Here is a 26,375-nt window from a genome sequence, read left to right as displayed (position 1 = left end):
GAATCAGACCAGAGACCCTGCATCTTATAGAAGAAAAAGTAGGTCCAAACCTTCAACTTGTTGGTTTAGGATCAGACTTCCTTAACAGGACTCCCATGGCCCAAGAAATAAAAGCAAGAATCAACAACTGGGATAGATTCAAACTAAAAAGCTTTCTCTCAGCAAAGGAAACTATCAGTAATGTGAAGAGAGAGCCTACAGAGTAGGAGAATATCTTTGCCACTCATACTTCAGATAGAGTGCTAATTTCCAGAATCTATAAAGAACTCAAAAAATTCTACACCAAGAATACAAATAATCCAATCAACAAATGGGCTAAGGAAATGAACAGACACTTCACAGAAGAAGATCTACAAGCAATCAACAGATATATGAAAAAATGTTCAACATCTCTAGTAATAAGAGAAATGCAAATCAAAACCACCCTAAGATTCCATCTCACCCCAATTAGAATGGCGATTATCAAGAACACAAGCAACAATAGGTGTTGGCGAGGATGTGGGGAGAAAGGTACACTCATACATTGCTGGTGGTGTTGCAAATTAGTGCAGCCACTCTAGAAAGCAGTATGGAGATTCCTCTGAAAGCTTGGAATGGAACAACCATTTGACCCAGCTATCCCACTCCTTGGCCTATACCCAAAGGACTTACAATCAGCATACTAAAGAGATACAGCCACATCAATGTTCATTGCTGCTCAATTCACCATAGCCAGATTGTGGAACCAACCTAGATGTCCTTCAATTGATGAATGGATAAAGAAACTGTGGCATATATATACAATGGAATATTACTCCACCATGAAGAATGATAAAATTATGGCATTTGCAGGCAAATGGATGAAATTGGAGAATATCATCCTAAGTGAGATAAGTCAATCTCAAAAAACTAAAGGACGAATGATCTCGCTGATAAGCGGATGAGGACATACAGTGGGGGGTGGGAGGGGTTAGTGTTAGGGTTAGGGTTAGGTTTAGGTTTAGGGATAAGGAGGGTGGTAAGAATGGAAGAAGGAAGGACTGTATAGAGGGAAAAGAGGGGTGGGAGGGGTGGGGGGAAGGGAAAAAAAATAACAGAATGAATCAAACAACATTTCCCTATGTAAATTTATGATTCCACAAATGGTATGCCTTGACTCCATGTACAAATAGAGAAATAACATGTATCCCATTTGTTTACAATAATTAAAAAATAAATAAATAAGTAAAAAGAATGGCATACTGATGACTGAAGGTCTAGGTCATTTTTCCCCACCTGTCCCTGATCTCACAAATAACAACATTTATGTTCCTGGTAACAATAAGGAATATACAGATTTCCCTGCTTCTTTTGAACTTTTACAACATGCTAGTTTTGTACGCTAAATTGATAGTTTCATTTGGATGAACCCTCCTTAAATTTCAACATCTAATTTTGATAGAAGTAAAGTCTAGAAGAGCAGAGCAACCATTTCTATCTTGTTTATTCATGTAGCCCCAGACTACAGCATAAGACCTAGTTCATGGTAACCACAGAATAAATATTGGAATCCAGGAAATTGCCAAAATTCAAAATCTATTGTAAGCAAGATTTTCTACATCTTCATGCTTCTTGATATCACTTTATATTCAGGACTACTAACTTCAAGTGGATTCTTTGCAGCCAGCAATCTTATTTCCTCAGTCCATCTGCTTTCCAGCTCTCCTAGGAGACAGTTTCAAATCTTATCCTCTTTCCTCAAACTTCCAACATGTTCTTGCTTCCACTTCACCAAAAAAATTAAAGTACTAGGAAGAAAGCTTCAACAAACCTGTACCCACTGAGCAGAGCTGCTCCTGGGACTATGGATGAAGTGCCTAACCCAGGACCAGTTCCCATCTCTACTCATCATCCAAGGACAAACCCCTAGCAAAATTCCTTTCTCTTTCCTGTTTAATCAATGGTTTCTCTCTACTGGATCAGTTCCCTAAGCATACACATCATATTGCTTCTTCCATTTTTAGAAAAGATACTTTTGTTCCTCTTCCCACTCTACCACTCCATTTCCCTTCTCCTCTCACAGTAAAACTTCTTGAAAGAGTTGATCTCTACCCTCTATTTTCCTAGTAGCCATTGTCACCACCTGACATACCAAATATTTTGTTTATTGTCTCCAACAAATATTCCAATATATATTTCATAAAGACAGTGCATTTTCTTGTTTGGTTGATTTGGTTCATTTGCTTGCTTCTGTTATACTTGCTGTCACATCTCCATGACCTAGAAAAGGGTCTGGAACACATCAGTTCTCAAGAAACCAAGAAAATCAGTATTGCCGATGAAAGCAAAACTTGTTAAACAAAGTAAATCCTTTGCTTACCTGTTTAACAAGTTTTGCTTTCATCGGCAACACCGATGTTCTCAGTAAGAGGCAACTGTTTTAAAGATGTGTATTGCTGCTAAGTCCAGTGTCCTATTCATCTATCGGTTTGCTTTTCAACTGTTTGAATTGAGATAGGATATCATCTATCTTTCAAATTTTCTTAAAATTTTGAAGTCCTTTGACCATGTGAACAAGATCCTACAAAAAATGTTTTTTTAAAAGAATTACTACAAGATTTATAGTTAAGATGAAAAACTTGAGTCACATTTAAAGCATTCTTGGACACTTATGTGACACAAATAACATATAATATTCAAAAATAAATATAGCTCATCTCAAATTATCTAAGCCCCTGAAGTAAAATTCTAAATCAGATTAAAAATTTTTATATTCAATGTATATTTCTCATCTGTTAGTCACTTGACTTAATTGAGATTAACCCTTTACTTAGTAATAAATGAACTGAAATATTCAACTCCATAAAACATTCAAATTATTTAAAGTAAAAACCAATTATGAAATGTTTTTAAGTCATGTTGTGACATTAAAATTAGAAGAATTTCAAATATCAGTTTGATGATATAATATATCCATGAAACTTTTTGTAAATCTTAGCAATATGAAATCAAAAAGTCATCAAATGAAAATAAAATTAATGTTTACATTGACAACTATTTCTTATGTACATTCCAGTTTTCTCTTTCATGAAAATCTAAATTGTTATATTACATTAAAATCTAATCTTCATTTAAAATTCCTTAGCCAATAACATTTACCTGTTCATAGGCCCCAATCTTGAGTGCTGTCTCTGGTGCAATTTTGAGAACATTAATACCATTTCCTCGCCAAAGAGAAAAAATTCCTCCTTCTTTTACTAGATGCTCAAACACACTCATCAACCTCATTCTCCTTGTCTTTAAACTATGAACCTAGAAATGATCAGAAAATCTATTCTTCAGCTTATTTTGCTGGCAATATGGCATTGGTATTGCTAAAGACATAAGCATACATATATGTATAAATTCATAATTTTCAACCCCAATTTAATTTTCCTTCAGTGACACATAAAATTGATATATTAATATTTTGTCTACAGACACATATTTTAATCATAGCAGTCCCCCCATATCCATTGTTTTGCATTCCATGGTTTCCATGGTCCAAATATATTAAATGGAAAATAACAAAAAATAAATAATTTATATGTTTTAAATTGCATATCATTCTATGTAGCATGATGAAATCATGCTGTCCAGCTCCACACTGTCCTCCAGGGTCATGAATCCCCACTTGGTCCAGTATATCCACTCTGTATATACTACCCACGCATTAATCACTTAGGTTTCACACCTACTATTCTGGTATTACCATGATTCTTATGTTCAAGTAACTCTTATTTCACTTAATAATGTCCCCAAAGTGTAAGAGTAATGATGTTTGCAATTTGGATATACCAAAGAAATACTGTAAAATGCTTCCTAAGTGAAAGTCACATAACTTTCATTAGAGTATATTATTGTAATTGTTATACTTTATTATTATCAGTTGTTGTTAATCTCTTACTTTACCCAATTTTAAAATTAAACTTTATCCTGGGCATATTACATAGGATATATCATAGTATACAGTATATAGGTTTTGGAACTATCTGCAGTTTTAGGCAACCACTGAAGGTATTGGAATATTTCCTCCTCAGACAAAGGGGGACTACTATAATCTAAGACATCAAAGAGAAGAATAACTTATGGAAGACAAAAATAAATTAACATTATAAGATTGTAAAAGTACATAAAAATATGCACTGAAAAATGAATGAAAATGTATTGAGCTTTTCAATAGTGTATACTTTGGGGTATCACAGTATTATGAATTGAATTGTACCCCTCAAAATTCATATGTTCAGGTCCTAACTCCTATTCCCTCAAAATGTAACCTTATTAGGAGATCGTATCTTTACCGATATAATCAAGTTATAATGAGATCATCATGATAGGCTGTGATTTTTATAACTGGTATCCTTACAAAAAGGAGAAATTTGAATACAAAGATATAACAGATCAGGAGAAGATGGCCATCTGCATGTCACAGAGCAACCCAGATCAGACTCTCCCTCATATCCCTCAGAAAGACCCAATCCTGATAACGCTTTGATTTTGGACTTTAAGCCTCCAGAATTATGAGACAATAGATTTCTGTTGTTTAATCCTATTGTGGTACTTTGTTAAGAATTTCTAGCAAAGGAACACATGAGAATTACAGATCATTTTAATGTCTGCCTTTATGATTTTCTGTATTTTCCTATTTTTCTAATATATTATTTTATAAGAAGAATGTTATTTTTAAGTGAAAGTTATAATAGTAGTAAAGCACTCCCTAAGAGAACAATAATGGGAAAGCAAGGTAAAACGGGCATTCTCATCTTCTGTTAGAACAAATCTGAAAAATAATTTAGCTGTATGTGTGTGTGCATGTACACACGATGCACACAGTCTCAAATATGTTCATCATTAAACTTTCAAGAATTTTTCTGAACAAATAATCCTAAAATGAAAAGGGGTTCATGGACAATGATGTTCTGTCCATCACAAAATTATGAATAACAGTTTTAAAAGAGGGGAATTTAGGTCCATCTACATGTCTAAGAATTTTTTTTTTTTTTTTTTTTTTTTTTTTTTGCGGTGCTGGGGATTGAACCCAGGGCCTTATGCTTGCAAGGCAAGCACTCTAACAACTGAGCTATATCCCCAGCCCTTGTCTAAGAATTTTTTAAAACAACAAAATAAGGTATGAAATCACTTGAAAATCCACTTGAAATAGTGCCTAGTCATTAAAAACTGTATTTGAAGAACATGAAGTAATGTGAACATGTTCATATTACACTATTAATCACAAAAATAACTATAAATTATTTAAAAAATAATTACTATTCTGCAAAAAACATTAAGAAGACAAGAGGTAATGCACTAAGGCATTAAAAATAACCATTTTGAATGATGAGAAGATAGACAATTTCATTCTATTTTTCTATTTTCCAGATTTTTTGTAGGCATATATTTATTTTGTTTTGAAAACAATATATTTAAAGCTCAAAACAAGTAGCTAAATAAAATTTAAAGTAGCTTTGATGAAACAATAATAGTACTATTTTATCATCTTTTTTCTCTACAAAAAATGACAGCCTTCATTTTTTGTGACTATGTGACAGGCATCATGCTAAACACTTCATAAAATCTAATTTATTTTTTCCCTCATTTCTGTGTGTAGGGAGTGAAGAGTGAGAGGGATCCAACCCAAGCCCTCATGCATGCTAGGCCAAGCTCTCTACCACCAAGCTGCCCACCCCCTAGCCAAATCCAACTACCCCTTACATTAAAATAACTCTGGTATGATGATTCTCATTTTATAACCCTAACAGGGAGTGGTCAAATAACTTGCCCACAGATAAAAAGTATCCAAGTCTGAATTCAAACCCAGGACTCTCTAACTGTAAATCCTTGCAAATACGCTGTTTTAGACATGTGTCCTATATTTCAAAGTATTCCTTTTCAGATGCATGAAGTTCAATTAGTAAGAGGGCAAGTTTAATGAACCTATTTCAGTGCCCAATATGTTTACAAATGAAAGCCTAGAGAAACAATCAGAATAGTGTAAAAGGACAGACTTCTTCCTTCCCCCACTTCCTTACCTTCCCCTCCTCTTCCCTTCCTCTCTTCCTTTGCCTCTTATATTACTCTTTTCTCCCCATTTCTAACTCATTTTTCTGCTGTCACCTTCCCTCCTTTTATCCTATTTACTCTCCACTTTCATTTTCTTTTCTATCTCCCATCCTCCTCCTACTCCTGTCTATCCAGCTTCCATATTTCCTTTTCTTTTTTCATTCTTTCCACACCCCCTCTATTTGGTACACAACTTTTCACTCTCCCTAATCCAACCCATTTTCTTCTCAGAGAACTGATCATCACTACTTTGTCTCTATTCTACCCATATATAATTTTCTATTTCACAGAACAAAAACTTAGAAGTGATAATTATTATTTTAAATATCACCATACCACCACCACCACCACCATCATCATCATCATCATCACATAGATATATTGTAGATTATCTCTATCAGGTTCTGGAGGATAAGAAATGTGCTTTTTCTCTTGGCATTTCTAGCACCTAGCATATGATGGGCACATAACAAAAGTATCATTGCTTCTCCTCCTTGGTCCCCCTTATCATCTTTGTCATCTCCCAATATGTCTCAGTTTCTGTGTAGTACTGCACTGTATCTGTATCCATTTACAGCTCATTTTTTTAATTTTCTGATTGGTCAAGTTACTGAGGAAACCAGGATTTTGATTTTTATATGTAATAGAGAATTTTGGAGTCTTGCTCTTTCCTAACAATGGACTGAATTTAGTCACTGACTGAGTAGAATATAGGTTATTGGGAAATCAAATGCTCAGAAGGATGATAGGTTGTCTTACTACCTTACACCATTCAAAGTGTGGTCCCTACACTTAGTCTGTTGAAGTAAAGTTTGTTATTTCTATTGGATACATTAACCAAGATATCATTATATATTTATGTGAGAATCATTATATCAGTATATATTTATATAAGCATAGGGAAAATGGTATTTACGCCCTTTTGATGTTCCCACAGTACTATGTGTATTCTCTAGATATAGAATAACATATACATCACATTTCATTACTTACTTGCCTAATTACTGCCTTTTATCATTACTTGCCTAATTATATATTTTCCCCTATATTCTCTAATTCTTTAATTCTAAACACTATATCTAACTTACTACTGCAGTCCTAATGCCTAATAAGTATCCAGTACACAATAAGTCCTAATAAATATATGTGAAATGAATATTTGAAGACTTTTTTCCCCAAAAGTTATCCTTTGAACAGCCTTTATTTCCTAAAAATGATATATTTATATAAATGTAGTTCTTGAAATGTCAACAAATCTTTGAAATAGGCATAAGTATAAAATAAATTACTTAGCTCTTACTTACATATCATTATAGTTTTTACACAATTCGCATTGTATAATAATAACCATTCATAATCCATAACCAAAATGTTATCAATATTACCAAAAAAAAGAAGACAGTAAAATACCCAGGTATGTAAATTTAATTACAAATTTAAATTCACTAGATTCTGTATTATTTATTTTTGTATCTTTGAAGAGAAAGTATGCACCAAATATTAAATTTAAATTATGGATTTTAATTATGACTTACTAGATTAAATCACACACTATTTCATAACTTCTGCTGATAATATATTACTCATTAAAATAAAGGTAATTAGACAACATATAATAATATTTTATAATTCTTAGAAATATTCTCAGTACTTTTTCATAGGAAAGTATAATCATACACTGTATGGGGAGAGATACAACAAATAAATAGACTAATAGTGTCTTGTCATTTTTCTCATGGATTTAGTTATGTTTCTGAAAAAATCAATCTAATAAGGTGATTCTATTATTTCAAATAAAAATTAAATCTTAGAAGCATCTTCAAGAAAATTAAGAAATATTCTAATATTGAAAATATGAGAATCTATATTTTAAATAAAGCATAAAACCTTAACAATAAGTAGTGTGAAATTTGCCAAAACATTTAAAATATTTCTTGTGAAAATAATCAAGAACTATTCCAGTTACTTTGACTCCGACAGGATAGGAAAAGCATGCAAGCTACCTGCATCATGACTTTCAAGCGGTCAAAAGGTGCTGTGCACGTCCGTGCCACTGCACTACCTATTCCTGCTGCCACCAAACGTTTCCACCAATCTCCAGACTGCCTTTCTTGTTCAGTAAATTCATCTGGAATTGCTATACTCTCTCCTATATCAATTATCTGATAAATGCAAAAAATAGAAAGAAATTGTGAATACTTGATAAATTAAAAGGACAACTTTTTATAAAGACCAAGAATAAATTTTCACAAGGACCAAAAATTCCAGTTTTCTTTTATGTTACCTCCTGTTACTCAAGATTGACAATTTGCTTAGTACTTGTACTAGACCAAATGATTATGAATAACACACCCTACAGATTTAATTTAAAATTATTTCCATTAAATTAGAGTTTTCAACTTAAAATTCTCAAGTCATTTGGATAATCTCTTCCATGAAAAATATAAACCCTGATAGGGCTGGGGATATAGCTCAGTTGGTAGAGTGCTTGCCTTGCAAGCACAAGGCCCTGGGTTCAATCCCCAGCACCACAAAAAAAATATATATATATAAACCCTGAGAGCAGGAATCATGTCCTAGTCACCACAGTTCCTGTCACACCCTAGGGAAGTAATAAATGCTTAATAAATTTCCCATTTTTTTTTTCAAATTCTCTCACACTCCATTGTACAATTAAACCTAAGTCAGAATTCAAGAATAGTATTTTATTCTAAACAGAATAAATTTTTAAAAATTTAAAAAATAATAATAATCCCAAAGGGCATGGGGGAAGAAGAAAGCATCTTATATGCTTCCTTATTATTTACACTGATTTTCTCTTCAAAATCAGTCATTTTTCTTTTTAAAAATCTGCACTATAATGAGTTTTGCATTTCACTTTAATTTTAGTAACCATACCTGATTTTGCTAAGACTGTTTTTTTCTTCTAAATGTTACAGCAATATGTTTCAGTGGGAAGACTACGAACTGGACTCAGGATACAGGTTCCATTACTTTTCAATCATGGTAGATAAGTTACTTCGCTGCTTCTTAGCTTTTCCACCTTCATTTATTCATTCAATTAGTGCCCTCCTTTGTAAATACCTTTCCAACTCAGATCCTTTGTTAAGTAACTTGAGTTTTCCTCTGCCTAGAACATTTCTCCCTGACTCTTTCTGTAACTTTCTCTCCAATATGTAGTACAATCTAAACTGATCCATTCATTTATGTTTATTGCTTAATTACTGCATTAGAAAGTAACCCAGGAAGGGCAGCAATCTGATCTCCTGTGTTCGCTGTTGTAGAACAAGTATCTTGGCCCATGAAGGTAATGATTCTTAACAAATATTTATAGATTAATAAATTAATGTGCTAGGCCCTGGTCTATATATAAGTGACAAAATGATTCAGAAGTTAGTTTCTGCCCCCAGGAGCTTACAGAGTTCTATTACTATTGTTATCTCTGTAATAAAAGAGGAAAATAAACAAATCATAACAAAAATTAATAAATACAATAACAAGGGCAGCAAATAAAGTCTTCTTAAGAACATAATACAGAGGCATTTAATTTCTAGAACATAAGCCTGATTTTTTGCGGGGAGAGATGAACACTTTCTACTTAAAGTAACTTAGAAGTAGCTAACCCTCAATCTAAACCCAGGCATTTTTGACCTCACAGGCTACTTTCCTGTCCATCACACTATACTATCTCCCTGTAGAAGTAGGAACTAATTACCTGGCATGGTGGGACACACCTGTAATCCCAGTACCTCAGGAGGCCAAGGCAGGAGGATTACAAATTCAAAGCCAGCTTCAGCAATTTAGTGAGGCCCTAAGCAACTTAACAATACTTTGTCTCAAAGTAAAATATAGAAAGGTCTGGGGATGTGGCTCAGTGGTTGAGCACCCCTGACTTCAATTTGGTACAAAAAAATAAAAGTAGGGATTTACCAAGGGAACATTCAGGCAAAGGAAATAGTGTGCTCAAACATATTCTAAGAGCCACAAGATTGTATGTGACATGAAAGGAAGGTAAAGAAGTGCAAGACCTAAGAATAATGTTGAGGTACCTGACTTGGGCAACTAGGGAGATGATGAAAAGTGAAAAAGAAAAGGTCAGAGGGAACAATGATGTGTAAAGTTTGCACATGTTGTGCTTGTGGTGTCTCAACTGGTTTCCAATAAATACTTGCATATGCTGCTGGGCACAGTGATGCATGCCTGTAATCCCCGCAATTCAGGAGACTGAGGTAGGAAGACTATAAATTCCAGGCCAGCCTCAACAACTTTGTGAGATCCTATCTCGATATTTAAAAATTTGTTAAAAGGACTGAGGATGTAGTTCAGTGACAAAGCACCACCGGTTCAATCCCCAGTACCAACAAACAAACAAGCCAAAAAAAAAAAAAAATTGCATTATACAAAAGGAAAGTATAGTCTAACAACAAAATGTGGAATTCTCAAACAACCTATATTTGATCATTCAACCTGGGAAAATATGTTGAATTGCCTAGGAAAAAATGTACAGATTGAAAGGAAAAAGAGAGAGAGAGAGAGAGAGAGTGCTAAAAGTAGAACACAGAAGAAAACAAACATAAAGGCAGACTGAGAAAGAAGATACTTGGGAGGAGACAGAAAAGCAATGACTAGCAAGGTGGGAATAAAACCAGGAGGATACAGTGCCAAGGAAGCTGGAGGACAAGAACATTTAAAAAGCTAGACAGTGGAAAGATCAGAAACGCCCATTAAACCTAACAAGAGGGAGGTGGACTTGGTTAGAATCCCTACAGAGTGAGAAAAAGTCATACTCTAGTTGGTTGAGAAGTAAATGGCAAGTTTAGCTGTAAGGAAAAAAAAAAGATAAGGTAGCAGGGAGACATGACAGAGGACTATATTTTATTTTAATGGTACTAACTTAACTATGTAAAATGTTGTGTTTAAATGCATATACTTACATACAGGAAATAAGAGTATAATGGAGAGAATAAATCCTCAGATAAAGAGAGAAAATAGATTCAAGGCATAAGGACAGAATGTAGTTTTAAAAGTAGAAATATCTATTTGTTATAACAAAGAAGGAAAGAAGGATCATAGGGACAGGTACAGAACTTTTACATTTTGAAAAGATCATTTGGTCACTGGGTGAAAAGAGATTATAACCTGGCAAGAGTAGAAGTAGGCAAACTACTTAGGAGGCTACTGTGACAGTTCAAGAGAAAGAAGACAGTGGCTTGAAGGAGGAGAACAGAAGCAGAAATGGCAAAATGATCAGGTTCAGGATAACTTTACCAGCTATAGGATTCCTGACAGCTATGGATATCACGACTATCAAGAAAGTAGCAAGCATAATTCCTAGGCTTTTTGGTCTGTTAAACTGTGTGATCATTGAATTGGAAAAAAATAGATAGCAGTGGATTATTGGAATGAATAATTTTTCTAGTCATTCATGGTGGTGCATGTCTGTAATCCCAGCAACTCAGGAGGCTAAGGCAGAAGGATCTCAAATTTGGGTCCAACCTCAGCAACTCAGGGAGACCCTCAGTAACTTAGTGAGACTCTGTCTCAAAATAGAAAACAAAAAAGGGCTGGAGATATGGCTCAGTGGTAAAGCACCTCTGGGTTTAATACCCAGTTCCCCCAAAAAAAAAAAATCCATCCTTTACTTGCATTCCAGGTTCCTATTTTGGTAGAACAAACTACAAACAATATTTCTTAAGGAGGAATGACAGACTTGGCCATTAACTAGAGACCAAGGTCTCCTTCAAAATTTAATGAATGAAGGCTGGGATGGAACTCAGAGCACAAGGCCCTGGCTTTCTGCCTTCATGTTTATAACTGAATTTCTCTAAGGGAAAAGCATCATTTCATTCTGCCATAAACATCAAAATAATCAAAGTACATTATTCTACTATATTTAACAATGTGGCTGTTCTCATTTCCCATAGAAGAAGGTGCACAATGAAGACAAGCAACATACACCAGATGAGTTTCATGACAAGAACAGCAGGACCAGGCAGCAGAGGTCAAGAAACATCAGGCTGCACAATTGGCAGAAACCGATTTTTCAGAAGATACAAATTATAAACAACAGGAGGATTTACCCTAAGATGGTGCTGTCTCCCAAATGAACACATGCAAAATGATTACAATTTTACCTCAAATACTGATACCCTTGATGTCATTCCAGTAACATAAGCCTCAAGTAAAGGCTGCACATTTTGAGACATAAAGATACAACCCTGGCCATGATATGGGATAAAATTACTACAAATGCTGCCAACAAAAAGTGTGATAAAGAGAATCAATGCACCATGACTCTTCATGTTTCAGCTAATAAAGGAGCTACTTCAAAGCTAGTAGGTGGCAGTTGTGGGATTGGAACCCAAACATTCTCACCCCAGAGTTTATGCTCTTTTTCTTCCCCTATACTGTCTATGGAGAAGAGGTGGAACCCCATGAGGGTGGGTGAGAATAGTAAGTCATGAACAAATTATTAACTTAACCCCTCACACCTGAGAGTGAAAAAGATCTAAAAAGTCCTCAATTATAAGATTTTCTTTGCTCCTTACAACTCCAAGTGTTTGTTTTCCAAAAAATTAGGAGGCTAAATTATATATTTCATTCTGACTCTATGATTTTGAAATTGTAATATTTGACTTTTACATTTCCTACGACAGAAGACCAGACAGTAACATCATACCTATGAAAAAAGAAATACATATTATTTTTTACTTCTCAGGGTAGGCCAACTATTGCAGTAACTGATTCTTAACACAAAGTATGCCCGTTTCATAAGCATCTATTTTGAGATCCAGGTTTCAGCAAACAAAGAAATCTGTGGTTGCTGTGCCTATAGAATACTAAACACCTCCCCCCACCTTACTAAATTAGTAGAACATTATTATGAGGGAATACTGTAACTTTAGCCACTAAGGCAACAAATGTTGTAGGGACTATAAAATGATAATAAGAGCTATGATATTTAGAGAAAAATGAAAACAGTAAAATACAAAGTAATCTTACAGTGGAACGTTTCCAGAAATGAATAATCTCATTGATATTTTTTGCAGGATGTAGTAAAAAGTAGTCTCTCCATTCATCCCAGTCTACTGTCATTGTTCCATCAGTATCAATGCTGAAATAAATTTAAAAATATTGCTTATAACATTTAAAATAAAGTTAGCACCATTATAAAAACTAATCAAATGCTTCCTAAATATTTATTATTGAAGCCACTCCTTTGAACTCCACAAATATCACTGTATTTTCACATTTTAAAAAAAAAGATTTTATTTTTTAGGACAGTTTCAGATTTTTATAAACATTGAGAAGATGATTTGCGGTTCCCATATATCCCCACATTCAGTTTCCCCTATTGGTAACATCTTACATTTTTATGGTACCTTTGTTATAATTAATGAACCAATATTGATAAGTCATTATTAATTAAATTTCATATTTTATTCAAACTTTCTTTTTTCCCCAGGATTCCATTTGAAATACTACATTCTATGTATTTGTCATATCTCCTTAAGATAATCTTGGCTTACAATAAGTTTCTCAGGTTTTCCTTGTTTTTGATAATCTTGACAGTTTGAAGGAGTACCAAACTCAACTGTAATCCATTTTACATTGTTTTTCAATTTTTTACTTGTTTGTATTTCTCTCATATTATCCTGTTATCCCTCAAATAATAAGACTATTTCCTAAATCGCCTGTATATATCTAGTACTGAGCAGTCAATAAATGTTTGTTGTATTAATGAATGTTTGTTGGATACACGAATAAAACTGAAGAGTGACCTTTAACCTTTTGGATCTTCTAATATTTTTCCTCTCACCTTTTTTTCCCTATTTATAGGTTTCTGATAGGCCTTAAAATAAGTTTTTATTTATGAACTTAAGACTCACTTTTATCATACAAAAATCAGCATTTACTCAATTTTTAAATAACTCAAATTTTAAAATGGAATTTGTGTCTGAATAGAAAGTAAAATTTTTTTCAATAGCTTTTTTCAAAGTGGAAATTCTAAAAAACAAAACCTATTCTGCCAACAAAAAGTTTAGTATAATTTCCAATTCCAGCCAAGAAAAAATAATGGGTATAGAACTTATACTTTCATCATCAGCAATTATGAAACTAGACACAACATAAGAAATAACTGTTTTTAGGCATTGGTCTCAGAGTAGTTCTTGAGAAAAGGAAAACACATGAGATGAGCTGCCCATGCACTCTGGTTTCTGGCTGGGGACAATCTGCAAACTGTAACATAGAGGAGTAGGAGCCTAAATACAGAGCAAGTAGGTAGAATAAAACAGAAGTTGGGGTTCAGGGATGGTAATTACAGGACAAATTTTCTAGATAGGTATCCCTTTCAGTCTTTGAACAAATACTAAACTATTGTATGATACCTTTAGCCTGATTAAAATAGCTAAACTGGAGGACTGTGAGTTTAATGGGAATTCCATAGCTGAGCAATGTTTGAGTTCAAAACAGGAAGAAAGCAAGGGAAGGGAAGGAAGGAAAGAAAGGAAAAGAGGGCAAAAAATATATTATATATAGGAGGAATGAAAAAAAGCAACTATTGATTTTTCATCAGAATTTTATTGAATTTTTATCATTAAAGATGTCTGATAACATCTTTAATAATAATTTCAAAGTGTTGAAAGGAAAAAAAAGTCTCCATAGAATTCTGTATACAGGGTTAGGGATATAGCTCAGTTGGTAGAGTGCTTGCCTCGCAAGCACAAGGCCCAGGGTTCAAATCCCCAGCACCGCAAAAAAAAAAAAAAAAAAAAAAAAGAATTCTGTATACAACAAAATAACCACCAAAAAAATGAAAATGAAGACATTTTCAGATAAAAAAATTACTACCAGGGCTGGGGATATAGCTCAGTTGGTAGAGTGCTTGCCTTATGAGCACAAGGCCCTGGGTTTAATTCCCAGCACCAAAAAAAAAAAAAAAAAAATTTACTATCAGACTCTCCAGTGGGCAATATTACCACTTTTGATTATGCTGCTCTATGTAATCACCTGGCATTTTCTCCCTACTGGCTTGAACCCTGAAGCAGAAACTTTGGCTTGTTCACAGCTGCATTCTTTGCACCTAGAGCTATAACTAATGCTTACTCAAATAAATTCTTCTTTTTTTTTTTTTTGGTGGTGCTGGGGATTGAACCCAGGGCCTTGTGCATGCTAGGCAAGCACCCTACCAACTGAGCTATATCCCCAGCCCCCTCCAAATAAAATCTTAATAAATCAATGCTATTGGCAGTTTGTAATTTATCTTAGAATATGATTTAAAAGCATATTTCCAATATACCAAACAGTACAGTAACATATGATTTTCTGAGTAATGGTTTATAAAATACTCCTTGTCATATCATTTAAAAAAAATCCATAGACTGATAAAACTACCAAGTCTCTATCATGTTTGTCCTATTAAATCTTTTTGATAAAAAATTATAAGAAATCTTATTTCTTGTTGAATTGCATTGTGAATAGAGAATATATTCTATATTCCAAATCTTTTTAATTTTTTACATTTCTTTATGAGACAGCAGACAATTCTTTTTTGTGTGTGCTGGGTGGGAGTGAGGACAGGGTGGGTACTGGAGATTGAACCCTTGGACACTCTATCACTAAGTTTTATCTCCAGACCTTTTGCTTTTTTATCTTGGGTCAAGGTCAGGTTAAGTTGCCCAGGTTGGCCTCAAACTTGTGATCCTTCTGCCTTAGCTATGGAGTAGCTGTGATTATAGGTATGCATCACAGCACCCCACTCAGAGTTAATTATTACAAGTTTCTATATGTGCTTTAATATATGTGCGTGTTATATATATATATATATATATATATATATATACATACACACATGTGTACATATATATAAAAGTATCATCATATATTTTATATATATAGTAAAGATAATCTAGCCACAAGGGTTAATGATGGTACTGTTCAAATATTCTATCCTTAATGACATTTTGTTTGCTTGTTCCATTACTGAGAAATATGTGTTAAACTTCCTTGCTATAATCATCCATCAAATCTTTCTTGTAGTCCCATCAATTCTTACTTTACAAATCTGGGGCTATATTATTAGATCCATAAAACTCTAGAATTGTTAGCTCTTCTGGGTAAAATAAGCCTCTAATCATTATAAAATACAATTATGTTAGAAATTAATAACAAAAAACTTAAAATCCCAATATGTTTTGAAAATTAAATACCTACTTTTAAATATCTGGTGTGAAAAGAAAAAGTATGTACAGGTATTTAAATTTAGACCTAAATAAGAATGAAAATACCAATCACATATCAGAATTTGTATGACATATCAAAAGTACTTATAAAGGTAATTGGAGATAATTGCTCTTGGTTATAATAGAAATCTGGAAATTAGTGAACTAATCATCCAATTTAGCAAAAATAATAATTAAAAAGAACAGAACAGTTGTACTATTTTTAGTCTTATGTGCTTTGAGGTTCTCTCATGTTCAAACAATTTCATAAATACAATAGTGTTGGAAGCCGAGAATGAACTATGGGCACATCTGAGGCAAGCGGATGTAGGCCACTCTGAGAACTCTCTCACCCATCTGAGACTGCTTCCTTGCTTTAGCAGACGTCGGACTCAAAGCTGTGATACCGCGGTAATTTATTGGCTCAGACAGCCCTAGGTTCCAACACAACTCCTCAGAGGTGGAAGAGGTATCAGTGCCCCAACTAGCCTTATAGTGCCCACTGCCTGGAGGTGGAAGAATCACTGTGCAAGTGATAAGTCCCCAGTCAGGCCAATTTCCACACAGGCTCTGGCTTCTTATTTACCTGGAAGAACCCCTCCTCACCATAAATTCCTTTGGTGTGTTTCACTATAAATAAAGCATTTCCAGGCTTTTTCTGTTAGGATCAGACCCATCAGGTCTCTTCCACCCTTCAAGCACCCAATCAAACTATATTTCTTGTGGTCTTTGTCTTTATTTCTTCATACTACTTTTTCAGACTTTTTATTTCCAGTCAGTGCACACCTCACACCTCCGAGGGTTAGAAGGCTACCTATTCCCTCCCCACACAGGCTGTGGCCAAGACAATAGGAAGATATGTGAGAGAAGTCAGAAGTTGATTATTTGAAATAATTCATAATACAATGAGAAAAAATTTCAGTGAAATTGTCGATTGCTTACAGAGAATGGGAAAAGGGAAACTAATCTTCAACTCACTCCATGAGGTCAATTTACCCTAAAAATCAAAATTAAATTAGGACAGTGAAGCAAAGAAAAGAACAGAATGATCTCTCCCACAGCATAAAATGTAAACGTTACTAACAAATTTTTGGCAAAGGGAATTCATCAGAATATTTGGGTTTTTTTGTTTTGTTTTGTTTTGTTAAATGTTTTGTTGGTGGTGGAACCTGGGATTTGACCTAGGGTTGTTTAACCACTGAGCCACATCCTCAGTCCGTTTTTGAGAGAGAGTCTTGTTAAGATGCTTAGGGCCTCACTAGTTGCTGAGGCTGGCTTTGAACTTGCAATCCTCCTGCCTCAGCCTCCCAGACTTCTGGGAGAATGTATTGTTAAAAGATGCATACATCTCAGGAATGCAAGGATAAGTTAACAAGGAGAAAAATCTATAAAATAATTTGCATATTAACATGTTAAAGAAAGATACATGAGCATCTCACAAATATAATCCCATTTGTAATTTTTTAAAATCACTTTACAAAACAAAAGAAAGAAGATTATAAGCCATTCTTAATGATAAAATATCAAACTATTCCCTTTAAAATCAGGAGACAGAATGACCATCATTACCACTTTTATTCAACACCATTCTAGCAAGAAAAGTTGATTAATCAAAGGTATAAGGATTGGAAAAGAAATAAAATTGCCAGAATTAAAAGCATTATCTTTGAAGTAATAATATCTTATGTGGCAAATACAGGTTCTGTTCCCCCAACTTCCCCACATTACAATTTATTTAGTTCTTCTCAAGCTTTAAACACATCTCTCATCCTTGCTATAAGCCACAAGACCACAGCTTGAGGCCATTTAAAGTCACATATGCCATCACACATGCCATTCTAATACAGTAAGATTCTCCTCTACACAAAGGATATATCAAAGCACCAGACACTTGGAAGCCTTATAGGCAAATCCAAACTGATATAATTTAAGGAATGGACTGAACAAGTGGATTTGGGAATACATATACTACCTGAAGAGAACTCAAGAGTTCTCAATATGTGTACTTTGCTGTGCTTACTTCTCAAACCCGGGGAAGTTTGAGAATGAGCATACTACCATCAAGCTTCTCTGGGCCTGTGAAAGCAATCCTCTAACAGTTTGTTTTGTGGGGAGAAAATATAGCAGCATAGTAAAGGTGAGTAGGAGGATCCAGTCAACATTAGGTCTCCCTTTCATCTCTCAGACTTCCCCTTTCCTCCTTAAAATAAATTATCTCTGTCCCTTTGGATAAGTCACAGCAGTTTCAACCACAGAATTCCTTCTTCAAAAGAAATCTTCCAGAAAGCTTAAGATGCGGAACAAATAAAGGTGCAACTTTTTGATTCAAGCAATAATGGGAGGCCAGGAGCTCATTCTGACATCTCCCCATTCCTCTTCCCATATATAAACATGCATGTAACACACACATACACACACACACACAGGGCCGGGATAAGTACAGCCTGTGAACTGTTACACTGAGACTATATGAGAGTTCACTTGGTTCCCACTGCTTAAATGGTCAAGCACTCACTGGAATGCCTTTGCAAGTTGCTTTCAGAGGAATATATTCAAAGCAAGACAGAATTAAGCAAATACAAAGTTACAGAGTAAGGGTAGAAATATCACTGTATAATAGTTTTTGACATAAATAATAAAACACAATTTTAAGTAGATAATACAATGTTAAAAACTATTAAGTGAGAATAAGTGCTCACCTTTTCAGAATCTCTTTTGCCTGAACTTCAGAAATATGTATACCCAGTGATTTCACAGTAGCAACAATATCTGAAGCTTCTATTTTTCCTTTAAAAAGTGAAAAAAAATCACATTAAAGTATCTGAAAAGATAACAAAGCAAACTATACTTAGGATACAAGTCTTTTAAAAGGTTCATGGATCTTATAGGTCTATAGTCACAAATCCATAACCCTATGCTTAAGAAACTCTAAAATATCAAAAACTATTTGTAAATTTGGAATCAAAGTTCATTTTGATGACAAGATCTGCTTAAAACTGATGTGAGGTTAACTTTGGTCAATTATTTATCTAATTTAGTGTGAACATTCATGTTTCGCTGCAAAAATATTCATGAATATAATTGCATGGTGGTGATCCAGATCCCACTTGTATTATTACATAATATGTATATACACACTGTGTTACTTTTCTAAAATCCGAATTCTACATTTCAAAATACAGCTGACACCCAAGTAGATCTGTAACAGATTCTTGATTATTATACCTACTTGGAAAGAATTGAAAAAGCTAGTTCTGAAGATCTGATTCAGGGGCATGAAAATAAGGCCACTCAATAAGGACAAAATACTTAAAATACATCTTTCTTAAAACACAACACCAAACAATTTTAAATAACCATACCTCATGTTAAATAACTCAAATCAAAAATATGCTTATTACACATTCACCATGCTGTTCATTCTCACATGGCTGGATGTCAGGAAGGGAAAATTAAATATTCCATATATGACTCAAATTCTAAAACACAAACCTAATCATCATTCCCAAAATCCAAAATATCTTTGATTCTTCTTTCATATAAAGATAATTGAGGCTGTCTGATCTTTTTAAATATGTGTACAATTTTTTGTATGAAGAAAAGTCTTTAGTGTCTCCTAGTTGAAAAATAGGTAATACAAAAAAGCTACCACAAATTCAACCACACTTTTCATTTGTATTTTATGAACAAGGGCTGTTTATGCATACATTCATAAATAATAGTCTACATATATATGCATATGTAGCTCAAGACCTTTATTCAGACACAGAATCTCAGATTCCTTGCAGTGACTCCAAGGCCCTAAGTGTTCCAAGGATGAAATGGACGGAATTTACTGACTATTCCTCAGTCCAGAAATCAAAGTTTCTTCAACTGGGAAAGTTTGAATCCTCTACCTTCTATTTCATTTTAGTCTTCAAACACAATATTTATGAATTCAATTCAGTAATTTTTAAAAATTCAACAACCTACTCTGCAAATCTCTATATTAAATGTGAAAGAATTCAAAGATTAATAAAAACCCCAATGAGTTTATAAATTTGTATTAATGCTCTATTTTTAAAATATATTACACTGTGCTAACTGTATGTTAACAGAAGAATTATAAATAAAATGTAATGGAAGGGTAAATAAAGGAGTAAGAAACGAGAGTCATATATAAAGTATTAGAAAGGATAAACAAGAGACCATCAAAGAAAAAAACACTTCCATAAAAGAAGCAAGGTGAATTATGAGCAAGACACATTTATTTAATAAAGATTTATTGCAAACTTACATATAGTATTAGAAATCATGACAATAGGTACTTTGGCAAGGGGTAGTGATTTGTAGGAGGTACAAAAGAAATGCTTCTGTGATGCTAGTAATATTTTGCTTTCTGTTCTAGATGCTGTTTTCTTATTATATGTTGACCTTATGAAAGTTCATGCAGCTTATATGTATAATTTATAATTTATTATACTTATAATTTATGCACTTTGCTAAATCTGTTATCTATCAATGAAATTTTTCTCAAAAATATTATGTTGGGACCAAACTTGAAATGGGCTTTAACCAGCTCTGACCTTGTAAGGTAACTTCCCAACATGCCTTTGTTCAAGTGATTACCTCTTCTCAAGAACCCCTTTTATTTGTTTATATACTGACCCAGAAAAATCTAAATTTCTTTCATTGCAATGACAGACTTAAAAATGAATTCAATGAAACAACAGTATTTAGATGGATGAAGAGGACTCCAACCTTTCCAGCACTGTAATTCCAGGGAGACCTGCAAATTATTCCATTCCTAAACAAGTAATCCATTGCTATAATGTATCACCTTAATATTTCATGGTTTAAAAAGAATGTATGATCATGAGTATAAAATCTGAACTTAAAATCTGAGCTTGGTTCAACTGGTTGGCTCTTGTATTGGTATTGCCTAGGTTTTCATGTGAATTCACTCATCTGAAGGTCCAACTGTAGCTGGCAGCTGGATGGTTTCAATCACATACCTGTCTGATGAGAATGCAGAACAGCGATGATTAAGTGAGCATCTCTACAGATGGGTAGCTAGACTTCTTTTCTGGTGCCTCAGGATGGTTAAGAGGCAGTACTCCAAAATAGCAAGTTACAATGTACAAGTACTTATCAAACCTTGTTCATGTCTCAATGGCTAAGCAAGTCAAATGATAAAGCCCAGATCAATATGGGATAAAGGGGCATAAATCCTGGCATTAGAACAGTCAATGTAAAGCAAAATTATTTAACCTTCCTAAGGCTTAGTTCTCAGACTGCAAGGACTGTGTGAAATATAAAATGAAATGTAGTAGGTAAAGTAGCTAGAACAAACATAGCAGATAGAAGAGTCCAATAAATGTTAATTCCTTTTCCTCCATTTCCTCAATCCCCACAAAACTCCCCTTAAGAAAGAAAACTTAATGATGAAATTGTTTAATAATTTCTTTATGCACATATTTGCAACAGCAATCCATGAACATTTTGGCTGAACACAGCAGGAATGCAGATGCTTCAAATTAAGCATAACACAGAGGGGAAAGTATATTCATTTCCTAAGGCTACAGTAACAAATTACCATAAACTGGTGGCTTAGTTCACAATTTTGGAAGCCAGAAGTCCAAAATCAAGTTGTATGCAGTCATGCACCTCTGGCATGTAGATGAATCATTCCAATCCTGTGTTCCTCTCTTTTCTACCTAAATTTCCCTTTCATAAGGGCACCAGTCAGAATACGGCCTAGCTATGCTAATGACCTCATTTTAACTTGACTGCTTCTACAAAGATCCTATTTCCAAATAAGGTCACACTGAGATACTAGGAACTGAGGTTTCAAGTATCTAAGCAAGAGAGACAATTCAGCTTGTAACATATGTATTCTCCTTTAATCCTTCAATAAGCAGTCTGGTCAAGGTAAACTGGTTGAACTCTACACAAAGTTGGTTACTGTGACATCAGCAATAACAGCAACTCAGCAACAGAGAGCAGCTCAGAGAGCAGTGCTTCTGCAGGGCTGCTGGAACCTGACCTCTGTAGTCCAGGTGGGCAGCAGCCTGCTGGCAACAGTAGAGATTCAACTCTACCTATGTTACACTTCAAATGCTCAAAACAATGACGCTAATACACTAGAAAAGGTAACTCTCCCAGAATGGTACCTCTGCAGGACTCTGAGGGCTGAGCTGTGATGTTCCACTTTGACTTGTCAAGACCCTATTACTTGGGTCTTACCATATCACTTTGAGATTTTCTCATTGCTGTATAACTTATTCACTTCTGAAAGAGTACTCTCTACTACAATATCCACAAGCACTGATACACAGTTTTATCAGGAACGGTGTGTGTTATATTTTTCTAATGGCATTCTATTTTCACTGATTACCAGACAGGATTTTCAGCTTCACGAATGATGATCAAGGTGGTAACAACAACAGAGTAAAATTCCAGAACAGCATTATAATAGATTTGTCAATCTTAGATCAGCAGATGACCAGGACTAATTCACAGATGTCTGTTAGAACTTCTAAAGTTTTTGAGTATTATTTTAGTTGAAGGGTTCAGAAATGTCTAAACTTTCTTCCAGAAAGTGAATTGAAAGTGGACCACTGAGATTTGGGAAATGAAGGGAAAATTAGTCACTTTTGTATTCACCCGTCTCTAAAGCCTGAGACATTCAGGTTACATCCTGTTTCATTCAAAAATCCATCAGTAGAATTCTTTAAGTAGCTTTACACGACCAAGTAGATTTTTCAGTCAACAAAAATTAGATTTCATAAAACTTAAAACTTAATATGTATTTCTTAAGTAGGGTATAATTAGGTTCTAATTACCCAGGGAGGTTTAACTACATATGAATGCATAAGTAGAATTTTACCTTTTTATTTAGTCTCTCTAAGGATCTGTACAAAATACAATAGAGCAGTGCTTCCCTCTGCAAATCACATGGATATTGATTATACTATTATTTATAAAAGATTTTAAACATTCTAAATATCTAACAATATGGGAATGATTGAATAATATTTATAAATGGAATATTTCACAGTAATTAAAATTTGTTTGCAAAAAATGTTAAATGAAGTGAAAATGCTTACAGTATAACATTAAACATACAAGGTAGAACATAACACTACATATGTGACTGCAATTTTATTTAAAGAGAGGTAAGCAGAAAGAAAAATGAAGAAAAAACACAGAAAATCTTGAAGAAAATGAAAAACATAACCAATGTGAAAATTCAACTCTAAATTGCAGGGTTATAAGAAATTTTTACTTTCTTTCAGGAGCTTGTCTGTTTTATCTAAATCTCCTGCAACAGATTTATTTTCACAATCAGAAAAAAAAATCATTTTCTAAATTACCTTATAGTTTCAGCTCATATGTTACAAAAAAAAAAAAGAGGAAGTACTCCTCTTTTTAAAGCAAAGAAACTTTAAATTCAGAAGACATAAACTTCCACAAAAATTGTTATTAAAAAGACAGAAACCACATAGGAATATGACTAATAAGTATAGTTTTGTGTTATTCCTAGAATGTTAAAAATTACTGCTAGACAATTAGCAGAAATAATGTGTATCATTGACAGCAGGAATAAATTAAAGGCTAGTGAATGTACCCTTTACTACTGACACTTATTCACATTAAGCTGTGAATGAAGCACACACACACCATCATTATTTTTGTCCAGACTCTTAAATGCCAGCTTCATTTTTTTCTCATGGTCTTGAAGGTACCGCACAAATTCTTCGAAGTCCAATCCTGCACTGTGATTGGTATCTCCAGCCTGAAGAATATCCTACAATAGTGAAAAAACTCATTGTAGAAGTGTATTATAAGTAAAGTCACTATACCATGCTAACATTAGCACATTTCACTTACACTAATTATGATTGCCATAAGCATCCACTATCTATTTTTTTCTGTCACAGCTACAAAGTACATTAAGAGATTTTTAAATCTGTACATCAAGAGATATTTTTAAAATTTGTGCAATAGTAGAGTCAATAGCCATTGTGTCATTATGAACTTATTAATAAGTAAGTATTTACCTGAGGTAAACAATGAATGCCAAGTACTTCACAGGAATAAAGATACTAAGATACATAGCTTTTGCCATCAGGGATAAAATGTGAACTAAATGTGAAAAAATATGTGAAATTCTAGTATGTTCCCAGCTTAATGATTTGAGACCTAGCTTTGTAAAGTAAGAATGGGAGGTAGATACTGATAGTGTCTATCATAAAGTATGGCATCCATAGGCCCTTAATTTTAAAAATTAGATAATTCATAATTAATTTTTATTGAATTGAAAAATACCATGAGCTGAGAACTGAATCTGTGCTAGGACAAGACAACACAGTCTCTGCCCTGAGGCAAGTTACAGACTAAAATAAACAACTCCATAATCAAAGACAATATGTTAGGTGACATAATGGGAATATATTCAAGGTACAGAAAGGTTTGAAGAGACTCTGAATAGCCTTCACAGAGGTAAGATTGCTTGAGCCAATACTTGCAAAGAAAAATAGGCATTAGTTGGATAGAATAATAAAAGAGAACAATCCAAGAGTATGTGATAGTACTTGTATGGAGGCAAAACAGATGATAGTTAGAAAATGGAATAATAACAACAGTGATAATAATAGCTAATATTTGTTGAGCATTCACTTCTAAGCACATTATATGTATAAACTCATTTAATATTCCTAACAATTCTAAATAGTTTCAATTTGCTAAGGACAAAATACATAGAAGAAAAATAGATCAGGAAAGGATTTCAAATTAATTCTCCAGGTTAGTAATTCCGAATAAGTAAAACGCATATGGTACACATGAAAATAGTGTTAAATTGCACTAAATCACAGGGTAATAAAATTATTCCTCTTTCAACTATCATTCAATCCTTGTGATTATCTCAGATTTGTTCTAATACGCCTCAAAACTTGACAACTTTTTACAGAAAAAAATCAGAGGGGAAGCCTCCATTTCATTAGACAATATAGTATTTCATCACAATTTAAGAATACTAATTTATTTTGTTTATTTTATGCTTACTTTTGATCTACTAACTTTCTACTTATGCCAGTGACATAAAGTTTTGTGTTAAAATTAATTTGTGAGTGATGTCATGAAGAAATAAAAAGCCTCAGGTTCCCCTCTCCACCACCAGAAATTTCAGTTAGCAACTAGCCACAGATAAGAACATTTTTTTGAAATCCCTACTACTTGAAAGCAAGCTTGAGACGCCTTCATGGTTGAATGAAAACTGAATTAGGAAGTAAAAAGAATAGTCTCACTTCAGTTATCCTACCTCTTCCCCCTCCCCCAAGTTGGCACAATTCGTGATAGAATTCCATTTCTGCAGGAAGAAAAGAGAACCAGAAGCAGTCATCCAGCTTCCCTAGCATTCCAAGACGCTTACCAGGAAGCCCACTCACGGAACATTGTAGAGCAGCAAGACTAGACTATCGAGGGCCAGGTAGGAGAAAAAGGAGGCTGGTACCATAGGAATCAGTGTGTGATTCTTCATGGTATCTCCATATTCCTGTCAGCTACGGCATCTGATCAAAGACACCAGCCAACTTTGTGGCCCATCTGAAAAGCTGAGTTGGATGCCTTCAGAAACACAGTGGGAAATTCAACCTAGTTTGAGATAGCTAGCCCCCATGCCCAGCCTCAGAGCCCACTCCAACAATACCACCCATCAAGGGAGATGCTTGCCCCCACCCATTTTGGACCTGATGGACACAGGAAGTCAAGCAGTAGTTCCACACAGCCAAAAAGCCTCCCCTGCCAGGTGCAGTGGTACATGCCTATAATCCCAGAAACTCAGGAGGCTGAGGCAGGAGCATTGCAAGTTCAAGGCCAACCTCAGTAACTTAGTGAAACCCTCAGTAACTTAGCAAGACCCTGTCTCAAAACAAAAAGGGCTGGGGATGTAGTTCAGTGGTAAAGCACCCCTGGGTTCAACCCCCAGTACAAGGGGGAAAAAATGGTCTCTCCTAAAACACCGCAGGGAGAATCCTCCTTCATGCATTTTGGAGAAGCATTAGGGGCTATACTTGCATATCCTAAGACGTCAAACAGCCACTAACTCAGCCA

The 26,375-nt window shown here is 34.3% G+C and overlaps 1 protein-coding gene and 1 non-coding gene across 2 annotated transcripts in view; both read right to left on the bottom strand.

Annotated features, from left to right (window-relative positions):
• LOC124991086 (calcium-binding mitochondrial carrier protein SCaMC-1-like) overlaps positions 1-26,375 on the bottom strand; it is a 52,979-nt gene that overhangs the window by 15,146 nt on the left and 11,458 nt on the right. Inside the window, exons 2-6 of the mRNA XM_047561802.1 lie at positions 23,943-24,069; positions 18,980-19,067; positions 13,060-13,171; positions 8,061-8,219; positions 3,118-3,270 (exon numbers count right to left, since the gene is read on the bottom strand). Coding sequence (XP_047417758.1) covers positions 3,118-3,270; positions 8,061-8,219; positions 13,060-13,171; positions 18,980-19,067; positions 23,943-24,069 — 639 coding nt within the window. The remainder of the gene's footprint in view (positions 1-3,117; positions 3,271-8,060; positions 8,220-13,059; positions 13,172-18,979; positions 19,068-23,942; positions 24,070-26,375) is intronic.
• Positions 15,194-15,266, bottom strand: Trnaa-agc (transfer RNA alanine (anticodon AGC)). The gene has a single exon. It is a non-coding gene; the product is annotated as a tRNA-Ala (tRNA).

Source organism: Sciurus carolinensis, chromosome 1 (assembly GCF_902686445.1).
Source record: "Sciurus carolinensis chromosome 1, mSciCar1.2, whole genome shotgun sequence".
NCBI classification, from domain to species: domain Eukaryota; kingdom Metazoa; phylum Chordata; class Mammalia; order Rodentia; family Sciuridae; genus Sciurus; species Sciurus carolinensis.
The sequence above is the reverse complement of the archived record's forward strand: the minus strand, read 5'-3'. Positions and strand labels throughout refer to the sequence as shown.